The sequence below is a fragment of the Salmo salar genome, chromosome ssa09, assembly GCF_905237065.1.
Source record: "Salmo salar chromosome ssa09, Ssal_v3.1, whole genome shotgun sequence".
Taxonomy (NCBI): Eukaryota; Metazoa; Chordata; class Actinopteri; order Salmoniformes; family Salmonidae; genus Salmo; species Salmo salar.
The window spans coordinates 92,737,905-92,759,520 of record NC_059450.1 but is presented as its reverse complement, the minus strand read 5'-3'; the positions used below and the strand labels follow the sequence as shown (position 1 = coordinate 92,759,520).

The following is a 21,616-nucleotide window of genomic DNA, read 5'->3' as shown; positions in this document are numbered from 1 at the left end:
GTGAAAGTGTTGTGGTCAGATGAGACCAAAATGGAGCTCTTTGGCATCAACTCAACTCGCCGTGTTTGAAGGAGGAGGAATGACCCCAAGAACACCATCCCCACTGTCAAATATGGAGGTGGAAACATTATGCTTTGGGGGTGCTTTTCTGCTAAGGGGACAGGACAACTTCACCACATCAAAGGGACGATGGACGGCGCCATGTACCGTCAAATCTCGGGTGAGAACCTCCTTCCCTCAGCCAGGGCATTGAAAATGGGTCGTGGATGGGTATTTCAGCATGACAATGACCCAAAACACACGGCCAAGGCAACAAAGGAGTGGCTCAAGAAGAAGCACATTAAGGTCCTGGAGTGGCCTAGCCAGTCTCCAGACCTTAATCCCATAGAAAATCTGTGGAGGGAGCTGAAGGTTCGAGTTGCCAAACGTCACCCTTGAAACCTTAACCTCTCTAGGGTATGTGGGACGAAATCGTCCCACCTACTCAACAGCCAGTGGAATCCCATGGCGCGATATTCAAATACCTTAGAAATGCTATTACTTCAATTTCTCAAACATATGACTATTTTACACCATTTTTAAAGACAAGACTCTCGTTAATCTAACCACACTGTCCGATTTCAAAAAGGCTTTACAACGAAAGCAAAACATTAGATTATGTCAGCAGAGTACCCAGCCAGAAATAATCAGACACCCATTTTTCAAGCTAGCATATAATGTCACAAAAACCAAAACCACAGCTAAATGCAGCACTAACCTTTGATGATCTTCATCAGATGACACACCTAGGACATTATGTTATACAATACATGCATGTTTTGTTCAATCAAGTTCATATTTATATCAAAAAACAGCTTTTTACATTAGCATGTGATGTTTAGAACTAGCATACCCACCGCAAACTTCCGGTGAATTTACTAAATTACTCACGATAAACGTTCACAAAAAAACATAACAATTATTTAAAGAATTATAGATACAGAACTCCTTTATGCAATCGCGGTGTCCGATTTTAAAATAGCTTTTCGGCAAAAGCACATTTTGCAATATTCTGAGTAGATGGCTCGCCATCACGGGCTAGCTATTTTGACACCCACCAAGTTTGGCACTCACCAAACTCAGATTTACTATAAGAAAAATTGGATTACCTTTGCTGTTCTTCGTCAGAATGCACTCCCAGGACTTCTACTTCATCCACAAATGTTGTTTTGGTTCGAAATAATCCATAGTTATGTTCAAATATCCTCTGTTTTGTTCTTGCCTTCAAGACACTATCCGAAGGGTGACGAACGGTGACGCGCGGACGTGTGACCAAAAAATTCTAAATATTCCATTAGCGTACTTCGAAGCATGTCAAACGCTGTTTAAAATCAATTTTTATGCGATATCTTTTTTTAATTTTTATTATTTTATTTTTATTTTTTATTTTTCACGTAAAAAAGCGATACTATTCCGACCGGGAAACCCTGTTTTCGTTCGAAGACTGAAAATGTAAAATGGACTCTTCACGTGCACGCGCGCGCCCGTCTCATTGTTCTCAGATCGACCACTTACCAAATGCGCTACTGTTTTTCAGCCATGGGCTGCAAAGTCATCATTCAACGTTCTGGCGCCCTCTGAGAGCCTATGGGAGCCGTAGGAAGTGTCACGTTACAGCAGAGATCCTCAGTTTTCAATAAAGAGAGTGTAGAAGGCCAAGAAATGGTCAGAGAGGGCACTTCCTGTACAGAATCTTCTCAGGTTTTTGCCTGCCATATGAGTTCTGTTATACTCACAGACACCATTCAAACAGTTTTAGAAAACACCCTAAAGTTTCTATCAAAATCAAACAATTATATGCATATTCTAGTTTCTGGGCAGTAGTAATAACCAGATTAAATCGGGTATGTTTTTTATCCGGATGTGAAAATACTGCCCCCTACCCTAGAGAGGTTAACCTGTTGGGGCTAGGGGGCAGTATTTTCACGGCTGGATAAAAAACGTACCCGATTTTAAACTGGTTACTACTCTTACCCAGAAACGAGAATATGCATATAATTAGTAGATTTGGATAGAAAACACCCTAAAGTTTCTAAAACTGTTTGAATGGTGTCTGTGAGTATAACAGAACTCATATGGCAGGCCAAAACCTGAGAAGATTCCATGCAGGAAGTGCCCTGTCTGACAATTTGTTGTCCTTCTTGGGCATCTCTATCAAAAATACAGCATCTCTGCTGTAATGTGACATTTTCTAAGGCTTCCATTGGCTCTCAAAAGGCGCCAGAAAGTGGAATGAGAGCTCTGCAGTCTCTGGGCAAAAAAAAAAAACAGGAGTTTTTGTGAGTGGTCACGCAGGGAACACTGACACTGGAGCGAGCGTGCACGAGAGGACTCGCCCGGTTGGAATATTATCGCTATTTTACGAGAAAAATTGCATAAAAATTGATTTTAAACAGCGTTTGACATGCTTCAAAGTACGGTAATGGAATATTTTGAAATTGTTTGTCACGAAATGCACCCTTCGGATACTGACCTTAACGCACGAACAGAACGGAGCTATTTGAATATAACTATGGATTATTTCGAACCAAAACAACATTTGTTGTTGAAGTAGAAGTCCTGGGAGTGCATTCTGACGAAGAACAGCAAAGGTAATCAAATTTTTCTTATAGTAAATCTGAGTTTGGTGAGCACCAAACTTGGTGGGTGTCAAATTAGCTAGCCTGTGATGGCCGAGCTATCTACTCAGAATATTGCAAAATGTGCTTTCCCCGAAAAACTATTTTAAAATCTGACACTGCGATTGCATAAAGGAGTTCTGTATCTATAATTCTTAAAATAATTGTTATGTTTTTTGTAAACATTTATCGTGAGTAATTTAGTAAATTCACCGGAAGTTTGCGGTGGGTATGCTAGTTCTAAACATCACATGCTAATGTAAAAAGCTGTTTTTTGATATAAATATGAACTTGATTGAACAAAACATGCATGTATTGTATAACATAGGAGTGTCATCTGATGAAGATCATCAAAGGTTAGTGCTGCATTTAGCTGTGGTTTGGGTTTTTGTGACATATGCATGCTTTGAAAATGGCTGTGTGATTTATTTTTGGCAGGGTACTCTCCTGACATAATCTAATGTTTTGCTTTCGCTGTAAAGCCTTTTTGAAATCTGACAGTGTGGTTAGATTAACCAGAGTCTTGTCTTTAAAATGGTGTAAAATAGTCGTCATATGTTTGAGAAATTGAAGTTATAGCATTTATGAGGTATTTGTATTTCACGCCACACGATTCCACTGGCTGTTGACTATTTAAAAAAAAAAAATTATTTCACCTTTATTTAAGCAGGTAGGCTAGTTGAGAACAAGTTCTCATTTACAACTGCGACCTGGCCAAGATAAAGCAAAGCAGTTCGACACGTACAACAACACAGAGTTACACATGGAGTAAACAAACATACAGTAGGAAAAAAAAGTGTATATATACAGTGTGTGCAAATCAGGTAAGATAAGTGAGGTAAGGAAATACAATAGGCCATAATGGCGAGGTAATTACGATATAGCAATTAAACACTGGAGTGATAGATGTGCAGAAGATGAAGGTGCAAGTAGAGATACTTCGGTGCAAAGGAGCAAAATAAATAAGTACAGTATGGGGATGAGGTAGTTGAATGGGCTATTTACAGATGGGCTATGTACAGGTGCAATGATCTGTGAGCTGCTCTGACAGCTGGTGCTTGAAGTTAGTGAGGAAGATAAGTCTCTAGCTGCAGCGATTTTTGCAGTTTGTTCCAGTCATTGGCAGCAGAGAACTGGAAGGAAAGGCTTTGGGGGTGACCCGTGAAATATACCTGCTGGAGTGCGTGCTGCAGGTGGGTGCTGCTATGGTGACCAGTGAGCTGAGATAAGGTGGGGCTTTACCTAGCAAAGACTTGTAGATGACCTGGAGCCAGTGGGTTTGGCGACAAGTATGAAGCGAGGGCCAGCCATCGAGAGTGTACAGGTCGCAGTGGTGGGTAGTATATGGGGCTTTGGTGACAAAACGGATGGCACTGTGATAGACTGCATCCAATTTGTTGAGTAGAGTGTTGGAGGCTAGTTTTTTTTAAATGACATTGCCGAAGTCGAGGATCGGTAGGATAGTCAGTTTTACAAGGGTATGTTTGGCAGCATGAGTGAAGGATGCTTTGTTGCGAAATAGGAAGCCGATTCTAGATTTAATTTTGGATTGGAGATGCTTAGTGTGGGTCTGGAAGGAGAGTTTACAGTCTAACCAGACACCTAGGTATTTGTAGTTGTCCACATATTCTAGATCAGAACCGTCCAGAGTAGTGATGCTGGACGGGCGGGCAGGTGCAGGCAGCGATCGGTTGAAGAGCATGCATTTAGTTTTACTTGCATTTAAGAGCAGTTGGAGGCCACGGAAGGAGAGTTATGGCATTGAAGCTCGTCTGGAAGTTAGTTAGCGCAGTGTCCAAAGAGGGGCCAGAAGTACACAGAATGGTGTCGTCTGCATAGAGGTGGATCAGAGAAACACCAGCATCATTGATGTATACAGAGAAGAGAGTCAGCCCGAGAATTGAACCCTGTGGCAATCCTATAGAGACTGCCAGAGGTCCGGACAACAGGCCCTTCGATTTGACACACTGAACTCTGTCAGAGAAGTAGTTGGTGAACCAGGCGAAGCAGTCATTTGAGAAATCAAGGCTGTAGAGTCTGCCGATAAGAATGTGGTGATTGACAGAGTTAAAAGCCTTGCCCAGGTTGATGAATACGTCTGCACAGTATTCTCTTATTGATGGCAGTTATGATATCGTTTAGGACCTTGAGCGTGGCTGAGGTGCACCCATGACCACCTTGGAAACCAGATTGCATAGCGGAGAAGGTACGGTGATCTGTTTGTTATCTTTGCTTTCGAAGACTTTAGAAAGGCAGGGTAGGATAGATATAGGACTGTAGCAGTTTGGGTCTAGAGTGTCTCCCCTTTGAAGAGGGGGGATGACTGTGGCAGCTTTCCAATCTTTGGGGATCTCAGATGATACGAAAGAGAGGTTGAATAGGCTAGTAATAAGGGTTGCAACAATTTCGGCAGATCCTTTTAGAAAGAGAGGGTCCAGATTGTCTAGCCCGCCTGATTTGTAGGGGTCCAGATTTTGCAGCTCTTTCAGAACATCAGCTATCTGGATTTGGGTGAAGGAGAAATGGGGGAGGCTTGGGCGAGTTGCTGTGGAGGGTGCAGGGCAGTTGACCGGAGTAAGGGTAGACAGGAGGAAAGCATGGCCAGCCGTAGAAAAATACTTATTGAAATTCTCAATTATTGTGGATTTATCGCTAGTGACAGTGTTTCCTATTCTCAGTGCAGTGGGCAGCTGGGAAGGAGGTGCTCTTATTCTCCATGGACTTTACAGTGTCCCAGAACTTTTTGGAGTTTGTGCTACAGGATGCAAATTTCTGTTAGGAAAGCTAAGGCTAGCTTTTTCAAACTGCTTGTGTATATTGGGTCCTATCTTCCCTGAAAAGTTGCATATCACGGGGCTATTTGATGCTAATGCAGTACGCCACAGGATGTTTTTGTGCTGGTCAAGGGCAGTCAGATCTGGAGTGAACCAATGGCTATATCTGTTCCTGGTTAAAACATTTTTGAATGTGGCATGCTTATTTAAGATGGTGAGGAAGGCACTTTTAAAGAATAACCAGGCATCCTCTACTGACGGGATGAGGTCAATATCCTTCCAGGATACCCGGGCCAGGTCGATTAGAATGGCCTGCTCGCTGAAGTGTTTTAGGGAGCGTTTGACAGTGATGAGGGGTGGTCGTTTGACCGCAGACCCAATACGGATGCAGGCAATGAGGCAGTGATCGCTGAGATCTTGGTTGAAGACAGCAGAGGTGTATTTGGAGGGCAAGTTGGTTAGGATGATACCTATGAGGGTGCCCGTGTTTACAGATTTGGGGTTGTACCTGGTAGGTTCATTGATAATTTTTGTGAGATTGAGGGCATCAAGTTTAAACTGTAGAATGGCCGGGTGTTAAGCATGTCCCAGTTTTGGTCACCTAGCAGCATGAGCTCTGAAGATAGATGGGGGGCAATTAATTCACATTTGGTGTTCGGGGCACAGCTGGGGGCAGAGGGTGGTCTATAGCAAGCGACAACGGTGAGAGACTTGTTTCTGGAAAGGTGTATTTTTAGAAGTAGAAGCTCGAATTGTTTGGGCACAGACCTGGATCATATGACAGCCTGCAGAGTTTTATCTCTGCAGTAGATTGCCACTCCGCCCCCTTTGGCAGTTTTATCTTGTCGGAAAATGTTATAGTTGGGGATGGAAATTTCAGGGTTTTTGGTGGTCTTCCTAAGCCAGGATTCAGACACGGCTAGGACATCCGGGTTGGCAGAGTGTGCTAAGGCAGTGAATAAAACAAAATTGGGGAGTAGGCTTCTAATGTTAACATGCATGAAACGAATGCTTTTACGGTTACGGAAGTCAACAAATGAGAGCGCCTGGGGAATGGGAGTGGAGCTAGGCACTGCTGGGCCTGGATTAACCTCTACATCACCAGAGGAACAGAGGAGGAGTAGGATAAGGGTACGGTTAAAGGCTATACGACCTGGTCATCTAGTACGTTCGGAACAGAGAGTAAAATGAGCAGGTTTCTGGGTGCGATAGAATAGATTCAAGGCATAATGTACAGACAGAGTTATGGTTGGATGTGAATACAGTGGAGGTAAGCCTAGGCATAGAGTGACGATGAAAGAGATATTGTGTCACGAGAATTTTCAATCCCAATGATAACTAACAATCAATTAAGCTTTGACCAATCCCCAAGGTTTGTAAGACCCTGGGTTTAATAATAATTAGGCAAAGACTTAGCTTTATGCAAAAGGTTCGTACAGTTTATTCACGAGAACGTTCTACTTACGTTCCCTACTTATGCACATACCCCCACACAAACAGTAGATAGCCTACGCACATACATACACACGAACAGTAGGTAGAATGTATCCTTCCCTATGGTTCTCACCACTGTTTATGACTACCAAACTGGCAGTTCCATCCCCCCGAGATTAGAGGAACCTTGAAAGGACTCCCTGTCCTATTGTAAGTTTCTCAGAGTTCTAGCCAGGTCAAGTCATACAGTGTAATTGTTCTCGGTATCTTCTTAGTCTCACACACACACACACACACACACATTTCTCTCCCTCACATGTCTCTACCGAACCTTATTGGACTTACATTTAGTACTTTACGTTCATTATACATGCTACATAAACTAATAATCACTAATAGTTACGTTTCAGGGTGGAATTCTTTAATCATTACCTTTAAGCATATAAATTGCCTTATCATATTGTCTATTTGCATTTGAGGTTTGGCCCAACCGAATCGGTCATATGGACACCGAAATACATGGATACATTATTTAATAGAGGAGAAGTTATCTTTTCTAATGATACCCTTTTATGTCTCAGCTCCTCAAATGCGGGCTGAGCAGACACTACTAAAACAGGAGTATCAGTGAATATTGAGACTGGAAAATTAATGTGCAGTTTGTCGCTTGCGGCATTGCTGTACAGTGTACCGCTAGCAACATTTTAGCAAAACACTGTTATTTTTTTTATATATATATATACACTATTATACTGCTGTATAGTCTGTGTTTGATAAATGTACAATAAGCAGAAAAAAACAATTTATATAAGGATTTGGCAAATCATTCTGAGAAATAAGGTAGGCCACTTGATTTCAACATCTGAACAAAGTGCACACTGGACGTGCTAGCATGCTGTTCAAACAATTGGAGACTGACAGTAGGGTGTGTTCATAACAATTCAACTGTTCTGCTTTGTTAGCTATAGCCTGCTCCAATAAGTTAGTCATTTATTAGTGAATGTGCATTATGCATGGATGGTTCTGAATTTATAATCATAGATCACTATTTTGCTAAAATGTAATTATTAGTGGTTCTAATCTCAACCAATTTTGAACACTTACGGGAGATTCTGGAGCGGCACCTAAGACAGCGTTTTCCAACACCGTCAACAAAACGCAGGTTGGCATTTCTTGTTTATTACAAATTTTTATTGACAATGACGGCCTACCAAAAGGCAAAAGGCCTCCTGCGGGGACGGGGGTCTGGGATAAAAATATAATATAAATATAGGACAAAACACACATCACAACAAGAGAGACAACGCTACATAAAGAGAGACCTAAGACAACAACATAGCAAGGCAGCAACACATGACAACACAGCATGGTAGCAACATAACAACAACATGGTATCAACACAACATGGTAGCAGCACAAAACATGGTACAAACATTATTGGGCACAGACAACAGCACAAAGGGCAAGAAGTTAGTGACAGCAATACATCACACACAGCAGCCACAACTGTCAGTAAGAGGGTCCATGATTGAGTCTTTCAATGAAGAAATTGAGATGGAACTGTCCAGTTTAAGTGTTTTTTGCAGGTCATTCCAGTCGCTAGCTGCTGCGAACTGAAAAGAGGAGCGACCCAGGGATGTGTGTGCTTTGGGGACCTTTAACAGAATGTGACTGGCAGAATGGGTGTTGTATGTGGAGGATGAGGGCTGCAGTAGATATCTCAGATAGGGGGGAGTGAGGCCTAAGAGGGTTTTATAAATAAGCATCAACCAGTGGGTCTTGCGACGGGTATACAGAGATGACCAGTGTCGAGTGCAGTGATGTGTCCTATAAGGAGCATTGGTGGCTAATCTGATGGCCGAATGGTAAAGAACATCTAGCCACTCGAACACCCTTTCATCTGAATCAGGGTTAGTTTGGCAGCTGGGGTGAAAGAGGAGCGATTACGATAGAGGAAACCAAGTCTAGATGTAACCTTAGCCTGCAGCTTTGATATGTGCTGAGAGAAGGACAGTGTACCGTCTAGCCACACTCCCAAGTACTTGTATGAGGTGACTAACTCAAGCTTTAAACCCTCAAAGGTATTAATAACACCTGTGGGGAGAGGGGCATTCTTCTTACCAAACCACATGACCTTTGTTTTGGAGGTGTTCAGAACAAGGTTAAGGGTAGAGAAAGCTTGTTGGACACTAAGAAAACTTTGCTGTAGAGCATTTAACACAAAATCCAGGGAGGGGCCAGCTGAGTATACGACTGTATCATCTGCATATAAATGGATGAGAGGGCTTCCTACTGCCTGAGCTATGTTGTTGATGTAAATTGAGAAGAACGTGGGGCCTAGGATTGAGCCTTGGGGTACTCCCTTAGTGACAGGCAGTGGCTGAGCCAGCAGATTTTCTGACTTTATACACTGCACTCTTTGAGAGAGGTAATTAGCAAACCAGCCCAAAGACCCCTCAGAGACACCAATACTCCTTAGCCGGCCCACAAGAATGGAATGGTCTACTGTATCAAAAGCTTTGGCTAAGTCAATAACAATAGCAGCACAATATTGCTTCAAATCAAGGGCAATCGTAACATCATTGAGGACATTTACATTTACGTCATTTAGCAGACGCTCTTATTCAGAGCGACTTACAAATTGGTGCATTCACCTTATGATATCCAGTGGAACAACCACTTTACAATAGTACATCTATATATATTTTTTTTTTTTGGGGGGGGGGTTAGAAGGATTACTTAATCCTATCCCAGGTATTCCTTAAAGAGGTGGGGTTTCAGGTGTCTCCGGAAGGTGGTGATTGACTCCGCTGTCCTGGCGTCGTGAGGGAGCTTGTTCCACCATTGGGGTGCCAGCGCGGCGAACAGTTTTGACTGGGCTGAGCGGGAACTGTGCTTCCGCAGAGGTAGGGAGGCGAGCAGGCCAGAGGTGGATGAACGCAGTGCCCTTCTTTGGGTGTAGGGACTGATCAGAGCCTGATGGTATGGAGGTGCCGTTCCCCTCACAGCTCCGTAGGCAAGCACCATGGTCTTGTAGCAGATGCGAGCTTCAACTGTAAGCCAGTGGAGTGTGCGGAGGAGCGGGGTGACATGAGAGAACTTGGAAAGGTTGAACACCAGACGGGCTGCGGCGTTCTGGATGAGTTGTAGGGGTTTGATAGCACAGGCAGGGAGCCCCGCCAACAGCGAGTTGCAGTAATCTAGACGGGAGATGACAAGTGCCTGGATTAGGACCTGCGCCGCTTCCTGTGTGAGGCAGGGTCGTACTCTGCGAATGTTGTAGAGCATGAACCTACAGGATCGGGTCACCGCTTTGATGTTAGCGGAGAACGACAGGGTGTTGTCCAGCGTCACGCCAAGGCTCTTAGCACTCTGGGAGGAGGACACAATGGAGTTGTCAACCGTGATGGCGAGATCATGGAACGGGCAGTCCTTCCCCGGGAGGAAGAGCAGCTCCGTCTTGCCGAGGTTCAGCTTGAGGTGGTGATCCGTCATCCACACTGATATGTCTGCCAGACATGCAGAGATGCGATTCGCCACCTGGTTATCAGAAGGGGGAAAGGAGAAGATTAATTGTGTGTCGTCTGCGTAGCAATGATAGGAGAGACCATGTGAGGATATGACAGAGCCAAGTGACTTGGTGTATAGCGAGAATAGGAGAGGGCCTAGAACTGAGCCCTGGGGGACACCAGTGGTGAGAGCACGTGGTGCAGAGCCGGATTCTCGCCATGCCACCTGGTAGGAGCGACCTGTCAGGTAGGACGCAATCCAAGAGTGAGCCGCGCCGGAGATGACCAACTCGGAGAGGGTGGAGAGGAGGATCTGATGGTTCACAGTATCAAAGGCAGCAGATAGGTCTAGATTCTAGACTCTAGAAGGATGAGAGCAGAGGAGAGAGGGCTAGCTGTAGCAGTGCGGAGAGCCTCCGTGACACAGAGAAGAGCAGTCTCAGTTGAATGACAGTCTTGAAACCTGACTGATTTGGGTCAAGAAGGTCATTCTGAGAGAGTTAGCAAGAGAGCTGGCCAAGGACGGCACGCTCAAGGGTTTTGGAGAGGAGAGAAAGAAGGGATACTGGTCTGTAGTTGTTGACATCGGAGGGATCGAGTGTAGGTTTTTTGAGAAGGGGAGCAACTCTCGCTCTCTTGAAGACGGAAGGGACGTAGCCAGCGGTCAAGGATGAGTTGATGAGCGAGGTGAGGTAAGGGAGAAGGTCTCCGGAAATGGTCTGGAGAAGAGAGGAGGGGATAGGGTCAAGCGGGCAGGTTGTTGGGCGGCCAGCCGTCACAAGTCGCAAGATTTCATCTGGAGAGAGAGGGGAGAAAGAGGTCAAAGCATAGGGTAGGGCAATGTGAGCAGGGCCAGTGGTGTCGTTTGACTTAACAAATGAGGATCGGATGTCGTCAACCATCTTTTCAAAATGGTTGACAAAGTCGTCCGCAGAGGGGCGGGAGGGGGAGGAGGATTCAGGAGGGAGGAAAAGGTTTCCTAGGGTGCTTGGAATTTAGAGTGGTAGAAAGTGGCTTTAGGACCTTTAAGGCACATTCATAACCTGAGCGGAAACCAGATTTCGTACCAGAGAGAATACTATAGACATCAAGAAAGCCAGTCAGTTGATTATTGACAAGTTTTTCCAACACTTTTGCTAAACAGGGCAAAATAGAAATTGGTCTATAACAAGTTAGGATCAGCTCGATCTCCCCTTTTTAAATAAAGGACGGACCATGGCTGCCTTCCAAGCAATGGGAACCTTCACAGAAAGGAAAGACAGGTTAAAACGGTTGGTGATAGGCTTGGCGATGATAGGGGCCGCAACCTTAAGGAAGAAAGGGTCTAAACCATCTGACCCAGATGTTTTTTGGGGGAGTTTCAGGAGCTCCTTTAGCACCTCCGACTCAGTGACCGCCTGCAGGGAGAAAATTTGTAGTGGGGCATTGGAAAAAGAGGGAGAAGCATCGGGGATAGTCGCATTAGAAGGGGTGGGAGATGAGGAAATGTTGGACGGGCAAGGAGGCATGGCTGAGTCAAATAGGAATCCTGAAATGAAGTGGTGATTAAAGAGCTCAGCCATATGCTTCTTGTCAGTAATAACCACATCATCAACATTAAGGGACATGGGCAGCTGTGAGGAGGAGGGTTTATTATCCAGGTCTTTAATCATTTTCCAGAACATCTTGGGGTTAGACCCACAGATCGAGAACTGCTCCTTAAAGTAACTAACTTTAGCCTTCTGGATAGCCTGAGTGCACTTATTTCTCATTTGCCTGAACGATAGCCAGTCAGCCTGAGTATGCGTGTGCCGAGCCTTTTGCCAAATGCAATTCTTTAGGTGGAGTAACTCTGCAAGGTCACGGTCGAACCAGGGGCTGAACCTGTTTTTAATTCGTGTCATGAGTCTTGCGCTGGAAGCAGCAATGCAGAGTTGTCATAAAACCTGATTTTTAACCTAACCATAACGTTAACCACACTGCTCATCAGTTTTTACAACAGACAAGTTTGACTTTGCAGCTGGCCTATCAAGTGGAAATCGCTCAGTCTACTTCCAGGGCAAGACTCGTTACAATAAACCTCAATCTGCCAACATTTGATGGAATTTATTGTGGAAGAATGGTGCTCATCCCGCCAATAGAGTTCCAGACACTTGTAGAATCTGTAAGGTCTGGACTCACTGTCTGTATAAGAGAAAGTCTATAAGCTCCAGTGCTGTATTTCTATTGCATCAGCCGTAGAACTGTGCATGACTTTGGCATTTTCCGTGTCAGGAGAAATCAGCTTATTTGCGTTTTTAACATAACCTGCAACAATGTAAATAAATACAGCAAATTGAATTGCTTCATGACGGCAACAGGTTAGAGGTCTATGAATAGAATCTACTAGCTATTTCCCAGAATGATCATCTTCAATACAAGATCATTTTTCTTCGATCCAGCAACAAGAAAAAAAAACTGTACTGATAGTCTAAAAACAATCAATATTGATTAGGCCTAATAGCCAATAAAACTCACTTGACTATTTGCTAATTGTCTAAGTTGTTCTTCAGCACACATGGTAGCACGTTGTGCTACTAATAACTTACTGTCCGTCACTCCCCTGAGGGAGGGAACTGACGGATAGGTGTGTGTGTGTGTGTGTGTACATAGGCCTACATGTGTTGACAAAGAAGTTGAAGTTAAACCAAGCCCTGGGACGTTGTCGCACGAGAGCGACAATAAAATATTAAAAGTCACACTCCCAGGAGAACAGAATGTAGCCTGCCTCGTTGCCTTTTCAGAACAGACAGAATGTAGCCTGCCTCGTTGCCTTTTCAGAACAGGAGAACAGAATGTAGCCTGCCTCGTTGCCTTTTCAGAACAGCAATTGTAATTTCAAGGTTGTTCGGCAGTCGCAGTCAGAAACTGACTGTACAGTAATAACATAGAACTAGCCTCGACTCAAGAAGTTCTAGGTTTCTCCAGATAAGAACACTGCTGGTGCTTGAGGTCTGGTATCTGGTAGACCATTTATAAAGTCAGCAAAAAATGAAAAGTCCTTTTTTCAGGACCCTGTCTTTCAAAGATAATTCGTAAAAATCCAAGTAATTTCACAGATCTTCATTGTAAAGGGTTTAAACACTGTTTCCCATGCTTGTTCAATGAACTATAAACAATTAATGAACATGCACCTGTGGAACGGTCGTTAAGACACTAACAGCTTACAGACGGTAGGCAATTAAGGTCACAGTTATGAAAACTTAGGACACTAAAGAGGCCTTTCTACTGACTCAGAAAAACACCAAAAGGAAGATGCCCAGGGTCCTTTGTTCATCTGTGTTAACGTGCCTTAGGCATGCTGCAAGGAGTCATGAGGACTGCAGATGTGGCCAGGGCAATAAATTGCAATGTCCATACTGTGAGACGCCTACGACAGCGCTACAGGGAGACAGGACGGACAGCTGATCGTCCTCGCAGTGGCAGACCACGTGTAACAACACCTGCACAGGATTGGTACATCCGAACATCACACCTGCGGGACTGGTACAGGATGGCAACAACAACTTCCCGAGTTACACCAGGAACGCACAATCCCTCCATCAGTGCTCAGACTGTCCGCAATAGGCTGAGAGAGGCTGGACTGAGGGCTTGTAGGCCTGTTGTAAGGCAGGTCCTCACCAGACATCACCGGCTACAACGTCGCCTGTGGGCACAAACCCATCCTGACATGACTCTGCATCATGACAATGCCACCAGCCATACTGCTCGTTCTGTGCATGATTTCCTGCAAGACAGGAATGTCAGTGTTCAGCCATGGCCAGCGAAGAGCCTGGATCTCAATCCCATTGAGCACATCTGGGACCTGTTGGATCGGAGGGTGAGGGCTAGGGCCATTCCCACCAGAAATGTCCGGGAACTTGCAGGTGCCTTGGTGGAAGTGTGGAGTAACATCTGACAGCAAGAACTGGCAAATCTGGTGCAGTCCATGAGGAGGAGATGCACTGCAGTACTTAGTAACTGGTGTGGCCACCAGCTGTATTGAATGTTACTTTTGATTTTGACCCCCCCCCCTTTGTTCAGGGACGCATTATTCCATTTCTGTTAGTCACATGTCTGTGGAACTTGTTCAGTTTATGTCTCAGTTGTTGAATCTTATGTTCATACAAATGTTAAGTTTGCTGAAAATAAACGCAGTTGACAGTGAGAGGACGTTTCTTTTTTTGGTGAGTTTAGCATGGAATGAACTACCATTACATTGTCCTTACCACAGTGTCTCTGGAGGAGGAATCGGAGAGGCAGCAGGAGGATCCACCCAGCAGCAGCGGACCAACCATGATCTCTGACACTGACAATCACCAAGACGGTATTGAATTTGAAACCCCATGGCTCTGTTTAGTCAGAACAGACACCTGTATTCATAGTGTCTCAGAGTAGGACTGCTCATCTACTTCCAGTGTCTCCGTATGAGCAGGAGGGTGATATATTATTTGATGCTAGAAATAGTACTCCTACTCTGAGTAGCTTCATGATTACAGGCCCTGGGCTGCATTCAGCAGGGCTCAACGTTGTGGAACGTGCTGATTTGCAATATATTATGTAGAACAAACAAGATTCTCTGACATGTAGAAGAAGGAATGAGATCATGTCTATTCATGACATTTGCCTAGTGAACATATCCAGGAAACTGATGTAACGAGTGATTGATTAGATAACACATTTTTCCACATACAGAGGCTATCTTCTTCTGATATAATGTATTTCATTACTTTCCATTCAGTGTTTTTCTTTTGGATGAGAAGTAGCCTTAAGTGTCTTGTTTGGGGATGATCATTAGCTAACACAGCCAGCCTAGCAGACTGATTATGGCTAGAACTCTGGTCCTTCTGTGGGGATTCTGTGTAGTACAACCCTACTATCTACAGTATGAAGTAATGTAGCAGAATCTGTCATCTCAGCAGCAGAATTAAGACATTCTTCTGACTGGGGAATTTTTGTGATTGAATATGAAGTATTATTGAAGTTGCCGTTGTACCAATCTAACTGTAGGAACAACTGTGTGTCCCCGTATTGCAGGCCCAGGTCCAGTTCTCTCCAGGATATCAGCGAGCACCTCTGAGGAGGATGTTCTCTGTCCTACTCCACCTCTACCCCCCGGACCTGATTCTCGGTACGAGAGAATTGGAGGCCAAACAGGGACTTCGTAAGTACGTTTATGTTACATGCGTATATGTATATTTTTTTCATTACAGCTCTTGGTCATACAAAATCAAAGAGCGTAACTTGTATTGTTGTATTGAAACAAAGTCAAAGTCAATCCCTAGCAGCACAGTTTCCATCCTGAGACCTGAGGCCCCTTACAAAGAGCTGATTATATGAGAGCGTATGGGACCCTGTATTCATAATTGTTTGACATTATTGTGTTAAGGGATGTGATTTGACACTGATCATGTTTTATTTGTTATGTTGTAGGTTTTTACAGACCCTGATCCACCTCCTGAAGGGGAACATCGGTACAGGGCTACTAGGCCTACCTCTGGCTGTCAGGAACGCAGGCCTTGTGGTAAGGGTTAGGAGGGGAACATCGGTACAGAGCTGCTAGGCCTACCTCTGGCTGTCAGGAATGCAGGCCTTGTGGTAAGGGTTAGGGTTAGATGCGGAACATCGTTCTCCCACCATTTTATTCAGGTGTCCTCTTGTATTTGTTCAAAACCTTTGTCATTATTTCAACAATCTTACTTTGATCTATTCTATAGCTCTGTAGTAGATGTCCATGGCTAATACATTTATTCTGCCAGTGCAGTGTGAGGGAATGACACAATCCCAATGGGACTATTAGGGTTGCAGAAATTCCTGGAACTTTCAATATATTCCCTTGTTTTCCAGAAATCCTGGTTGGAGGATTCCGGATTCTCTGCTTATTCTCTCCTGATTCTAGAAACCTCCAACCGGGAAAACCAGGGAATTTATTGAAAGTTCCCGGAATTTTGCAACCTTAGTGACTATACCTAATGACACTGTCTTCTCGCTTCCTTTCCAGTTAGGACCTCTGAGTCTGTTTGCCATTGGGATGATAGCAGTCCACTGTATGAATCTGCTTGTAAAATGTTCCCACCACCTCAGTGCAAAGTAAGTGGAGCCTTTCTCACACCATTTGTCTGCAGCACTTCTCAGTTGTTCCATAATTATATATATTTTTATTTTCTTTAACTAGGCGAGTCAGTTAAGAACAAATTCTTATTTACAATGACGGCCTACACCGGACAAACCCGGGACTCCCAATCATGGCCGGTTGTGACACAGCCTGGATTTGAATGAGGGTGTCTGTAGTGACGCCTTAATCACAGTGCCTTAGACCGCTGTGCCACCCGGGAGCCCCATAAACATATCCAATTGTTGTGCATACTGTTGTACAGCTATACTGAACAAAAATATAAACTCAATATGTAAAGTGTTGGTCCCATGTTTCATGAGCTGAAATAAAAGATCCCTGAAATGTTCCATACGCACAAAAAGCTTTCTCTAAAATTGTTGTGTAAAAATTTGTTTAGATCCCTGTTAGTGAGCATTTATCCTTTTGCCAAGATAATCAATCCACCTGACAGGTGTGGCATATTAAGAAGCTGATTATACAGGGGCTTCATGAATTTATTTCAATGGACTGATTTCCTTTTATGAACTGTAAATTGTAGCACGTTGCATTTTTATATTTTTGTTCAGTATGGTTTGAGTCAAGAATCAAGAAGAGAAGTACATTATGCACTTGAGTTTGACGTCTATGAGGAAATCTCTCACATTGTCCTGGAAACTGTAATGGTGAAATGTGTTCAGTTCATACTCTAATCTAAGTCAATGTCACCACGATGCAGCTATGCCATCAAGCTTAGTATTGGATAAAGCAGGATGTTTAATGAATTTGAGTCCACCATGTTGTAGTAACACCCTTATGGGTGTGTTCAGACTGCAAGTTATGTTGTTGAACTGGTGTGGTTAATTTCCTTTTGTAGGAGAAGTGAAAAGCGTTTTTATTTTGTAATACAAGCAAACTGAAACAAAACGAGCACGATGTGAATGCACCCTAGATTTCAGTTGCGTTGGATACTCAACATCCATTGTTCACAACCCTGTTCTCTATTATACAATCAAACAGGTTAATAATGGTATATCAGTAACCTGTCTGTCAGGTTCCTCACACTAGTGACCAGGTACCAGGCCCCAGCTGAAGTAACACTGTCACATTTAGTGAACATGGGGTATGGTCACCTTGTATGGTCATTTTATTGACGGTTGTTTCAAGTTGTGTGGTCGTTGAAATCTGGGCCCATATTCAGTTTTTCCATTCAGACCAAAATGAATAAGATTACATGGACAACGTAGATCTGATCCTAGATCTGAATCTGGGCCCTGAGGGATGTTCCCTCTGTTCTAGGTTGAACAAGCCCTTTCTGGACTATGGTGATGCTGTGCAGTATGGTATGGAGAATGTCTCGTGGCTGAGAAGGCACTCAATATGGGGGAGGTAAATATATCTAGAATGTGTCTATTGTAGAATGTGTGTACAGTAGTTACTGTAGAATGTGGCTACAGTAGTTACTGTAGAATGTGGCTACAGTAGTTACTGTAGAAGAACCTACAGGAAGGTTATGAATCATATGAAATGTATTCTGTAATAACAAGTGGAACTCCCTAGAGTCTTCTATATTATGGCTTGTGTTTTCACCTTATTCAATAAGTGTTTGGTTTAATATCTGGTGTTTTCAGTCCCCTTTAATGTTTAGAACCGATGTTTATTTGTGTCCTTGTCCCTGTTTTCCTTCAGGCGGATAGTGAACGTGTTTCTGATCATCACCCAGCTGGGTTTCTGCTGTGTCTACTTCGTCTTCCTCAGTGACAACGTCAAACAGGTAGGGGACATGTCATCAAGTTGACTAGTACTGTTTCACACCACCAGGTGGTATTGTTTACTTCTTCCTGAGCAGGACCAGCAGTTTGGATGTTATCATCACTGGAGTGGACAAGATTCCAGCAGTTTGGATGTTATCATCACTGGTGTGGACAAGATTCTAGCAGTTTGAATGTTATCATCACTGGTGTGGACAAGATTCCAGCCAAACTCTTCTGCTCGTTCTGTTACTCAGCTACAGTGCATTCGGAAAGTATTCAGACCTCTTGACTTTTTCCACATTTTGTTACGTTACAGCCTTATTCTAAAATTGATTAAATTGTTTTTTTCACCCTCATCAATCTACACAATCTACCCCATAATGACAAAGAAAAAACAGCCACTCCTGCGTTGTCTTGGCTGTGTGCTTAGGGTCGTTGTCCTGTTGGAAGGTTAACCTTCGCCCAAGTCTGAGGTCCAGAGCGCTCTGGATCAGGTTTTCATCAAGGATCTCTCTGTACTTTGCTCTGTTCATCTTTCCCTCGATTCTGACTAGTCTCCCAATCCCTGCCGCTGAAAACAATTCCAGAAAATGATGTCATGGCTTTAGAACTTTCTGATAGACTAATTGACATCATTTGAGTCAATTGGAGGTGTACCTGTGGATGTATTTCAAGGCCTACCTTCAAACTCAGTGCCTCTTTGCTTGACATCATGGGAAAAATCAAAAGAAATCAGCCAAGACCTCAGGAAAAAAAACACAAGGACCTTGTGAAGATGCTGGAGGAAACAGGTACAAAAGTATCTATATCAACAGTAAAACGAGTCCTATATTGACACAACCTGAAAGGCCGCTCAGCAAGGAAGAAGCAAATGGTCCAAAACTGCCATAAAAAAGCCAGACTACGGTTTGCAACTGCACATGGGGACAAAGATTGGACTTTTTGGAGAAATGTCCTCTGGTCTGATGAAACAAAAATAGAACTGTTTGGCCATAATGACCATCGTTATGTTTGGAGAAAAAGGGGGATGCTTGCAAGCCAAAGAACACCATCCCAACCGTGAAGCATGGGGGTGCAGCATCATGTTGTGGGGGTGCTTTGCTGCAGGAGGGACTGGTGCACTTCACAAAATAGATGGCATCATGAGGAAGGAAAATGATGAGGATATATTGAAGCAACATCTCAAGACATCAGTCAGGAAGTTAAAGGTTGGTTGCAAATTGGTCTTCCAAATGGACAATGACCCTAAGCATACTTCCAAAGTTGTGGCAAAATGGCTTAAGGACAACAAAGTCAAGGTATTGGAGTGGCCATCACAAAGCCCTGACCTCAATCCCGTAGAAAATTTGTGGGCAGAACTGAAAAAATGTGTGCGAGCAAGGAGGCCAACAAACCTGACTCAGTTACACCAGCTCTGTCAGGAGGAGTGGGCCAAGATTCACCCAACTTATTGTGGGAAGCTTGTGGAAGGCTACCCGAAACGTTTGATCCAAGTTAAACCATTTAAAGGCAATGCTACCAAATACTAATTGAGTGCATGTGAACTTCTGACCCACTGGGAATGTGATGAAAGAAATAAAAGCTGAAATGAATCATTCGCTCTACTATGATTTTGACATTTCACATTCTTAAAATAAAGTGGTGATCCTAACTGACCTAAGACAGGGAATCTTTACTAGGATTAAATGTCAGGAATTGTGAAAAACTGAGTTTAAATGTATTTGACTAAGGTCTATGTAAACTTCCGACTTCAACTGTACATGTTCTCTGGGAATGATACCACTCTATCACCCCGACCTTCATTAACCCCTGTGCGGCCTCCGTCCGTATGCGGGACGGACATCCAGCGAAAAATCATATCGCCATTAGCATAACAAAATGTAATAATAAAAAAATAAAAAATTCAAATTATATCGTTTTATAGATACACCTCTCCTGAATCGAACCACGTTGTCCGATTTCAAAAAGGCTTTACAGCAAAAGCAAAACATTAGATTATGTTAGAGGAGTATATCGTAAAAGTAGCCACATAGCCATTTTCCGACCAACCACATGCATCACAAATAACCAAAAAACAGCTAAATGCAGCACTAACCTTTGACAATCTTCATCAGATGACACACCTAGAACATCATGTTACACAATACATGCATTCTTTTGTTCGATAAAGTTCATATTTATATATAAAAACAGCATTTTACATCGGTGCGTAACGTTGACTAACTATTTTTCCCTCAAATGCATCCGATGAAACAGAGCTACAATTAACTTTACTGGGTAATCATACTTTGCGATGAAAGGGGATGCGATACTCTGAAAAATAGGCTAACGTTACAGTTCAGCGCCATCTTGGAACAATCGCATATCACATCTAGTCTTGTATACTATTGTCAATAATCCCTTTCCTTTGGTTGTCTTCATCAGAAAGCACTTCCAGGAATCCCAGGTCCACGACAAATGTATTTTCGTTCGAAAAAAATACTCTGTTATGTTCCAAGAGCTTGTTCTTGTTAGCGCGTCTGAAGGCTGCTCCAAAACTTCCGTCGGCCACGGGACAGCCATTTTGAGAAAATGCATTTTTCCCCCATTTAGATTCGTTCAAACATGTCAAACGTTGTATAACATAAATCTTCAGGGCGTTTTTCAACAAGAGAGCCAATAAGATTCGAGGGGGACGATTGCATTGTGTTTCAAAACGTTTCGAAAGGGGAGGGTAACCAGGGGCGCCGGCGTCATAATGGTGATGGCCCTCTCCGTGTGACCACGTTCCACAGCGCCTCATTCATTCAATTTTAACAGTAGAAGGCTCAAACCAATTTGTGAAGACTGGGGACATCTAGTGGAAGCAATAGGAAGTGCTCAATGAACCATAGCTCACGGTGTGATTAATAGGCAACGTGATGAAGTTGAGTTCGCAATTCAGAATTCCACTTCCTGTTTCCATCTGTCTCAGGGTTTTGACTGCCATATGAGTTCTGTTATACTCACAGACACCATTCAAACAGTTTTAGAAACTTTAGGGTGTTTTCTATCCACAAGTATGAATTATATGCATATCCTAGCTTCTGAGTTTGAGTAGGAGGCCGTTTAAAATGGGCACGAATTTTTTCAAAAATCGCTTTAGCGCCCCCTATCCTAGGGGAACGCCAAGAGGTTAATGAGCTTCCACAGATCTCCACCCCAGTCACATTCCATCTCACTTAACAGCCTGATGTAAACATTCTGTCTCAACCACAGGCTTCATGTTTACCTCACTTCCTGCTATAGATACATTTGCACATATATCATTCTATCTAACCCATAACACACTAGTAACTACTCCTAATGCACACCTCCTCTTATAAACAATTAGTCAATATACATCAGTCCTTCCTCTGGAACAATGGTCACTCTTATGTTC

At 43.4% G+C, this 21,616-nt stretch overlaps 1 protein-coding gene across 2 annotated transcripts in view; it reads left to right on the top strand.

The window, feature by feature from the left end:
• LOC106612256 (proton-coupled amino acid transporter 1) overlaps positions 1–21,616 on the top strand; it is a 64,453-nt gene that overhangs the window by 5,121 nt on the left and 37,716 nt on the right. For both annotated transcript variants that reach the window (XM_014213256.2, XM_014213255.2), the window contains exons 2-7: positions 14,606–14,698; positions 15,409–15,535; positions 15,805–15,895; positions 16,373–16,461; positions 17,762–17,851; positions 18,152–18,236. In XM_014213256.2, the coding sequence (XP_014068731.2) occupies positions 14,668–14,698; positions 15,409–15,535; positions 15,805–15,895; positions 16,373–16,461; positions 17,762–17,851; positions 18,152–18,236 (513 nt within the window). In that variant the 5' untranslated portion in view covers positions 14,606–14,667. The remainder of the gene's footprint in view (positions 1–14,605; positions 14,699–15,408; positions 15,536–15,804; positions 15,896–16,372; positions 16,462–17,761; positions 17,852–18,151; positions 18,237–21,616) is intronic.